The sequence below is a fragment of the Berghia stephanieae genome, chromosome 8, assembly GCF_034508935.2.
Source record: "Berghia stephanieae isolate SIO BIC M18660-M18661 chromosome 8, UCSD_Bste_1.3, whole genome shotgun sequence".
Classification (NCBI taxonomy): Eukaryota; Metazoa; Mollusca; class Gastropoda; order Nudibranchia; family Aeolidiidae; genus Berghia; species Berghia stephanieae.
Genome location: NC_088367.1, coordinates 23,991,100 through 23,992,409, shown reverse-complemented (window position 1 = coordinate 23,992,409; position 1,310 = coordinate 23,991,100). Strand labels below are relative to the sequence as shown.

General features: G+C 37.3%; 1 protein-coding gene across 1 annotated transcript in view; it reads right to left on the bottom strand.

The window, feature by feature from the left end:
- Window positions 1–214: 214 nt before the first annotated feature.
- LOC144978405 (high-affinity choline transporter 1-like) overlaps window positions 215–1,310 on the bottom strand; it is a 25,909-nt gene continuing 24,813 nt past the window's right edge. The window contains exon 8 of the mRNA XM_078924400.1: window positions 215–1,009. Within this exon, the coding sequence (XP_078780526.1) occupies window positions 440–1,009 (570 nt within the window). The 3' untranslated portion in view covers window positions 215–439. The remainder of the gene's footprint in view (window positions 1,010–1,310) is intronic.

The window sequence follows — 1,310 nt, the reverse complement described above, 5'->3', positions numbered from 1 at the left end:
ATGATGATGATGATGATGATGATGATGATGATGATGATGATGATGATGATGATGAAAATATCAATTATCCACAGAATTACAGAAAAATCTTTAATAATATAAAACTTTTTTTTTTTTTACAGAAATACAGAAAGTGCAGTCGGTATGGTTAACTTTAAAAATCAACAACTTACCATCACAAGCCTTATAATTTTGTTGTTGGCATTAATTTTCATTTTCAATGAGTTATAATGACTTTAAAATGATCATGACGCTCTGATGTTGTGAGTCAATATTTCGTAATTCTACAAATATTTCGTAATAGTAAGCGAGTCTCCCTATGTCCAAATCAATTTAAACGTAAAGAAAGATGTGTGTGTGTGTGTGTGTGTGCGTGTATGTGTGTGTGTGTGTGTGTGTGTTATAAAATGACACTTCATGATCACGTAAAAGAAAGACGTTAAAGCATTTGGCTACCAGTTTCATCTTTAATCATCGATTTCGATACATCGCCAGGGTTGAAATCTGCCGAATTCAAGTCAATTCTGTTTGATGATTCGATCCTGTGGATTCTATCACGTGCATGTATATTTCTTTGTCTATAAATCATCAGTAAATCATACTTCTTTTGAATGACTTCATTTATAAATAGATAATTTGTAACACGGGAAACAAAAATTAGCGTCAATGCTCCAACCAACATAACAAGGGATCGATACGGGAATTGCTGCATGCCCGTCTTTTCATCATAGAGTGGCAGTTTCAAGACAGCGGGCAATCCTAGGATTGGTTCTCCGCAGAGAATGCGAAGGAAGAATGCCGTAAAGAGACCGGAGACACAGCCATAACCGTTAGAAGATTTCATCCACAGGACAGCTGTAAGTTGGGGAAGCAAGATGACGTACATGAGATCACCACACAGAACGAAGAGACCGTATATGGACTTGACTGTTGTCGCTACGATGGCTGACAGGGCGCCGAAAACGAGGATTGAGATACGAAGGCACCAGATGACCTCACCAGGTGTTGCCTTTTGTAAAAAGTGAAAAAAAAATATTATTAGAAATCATTACCTCTTGTCGATAGTTCTTTCCTCCTCCTCCTCCTCCTCCTCCTCCTCCTCCCTCTTCTCCTTCTCTTCTCTTCTCTCTTCTTCTTCTTCTTCTCTTCTTCTTCTTCTTCTTCTTCTTTTCTTCTTCTTTCTTCTTCTTCTTCTTCTTCTTCTTCTTCTCTTCTTCTTCTTTCTTCTCTTCTTCTTCTTCTTCTTCTTCTTCTTCTTCTTCTTCTTCTTCTTCTCTTCTTCTTCTTCTTCTTCTTCTTCTTCTTCTTCT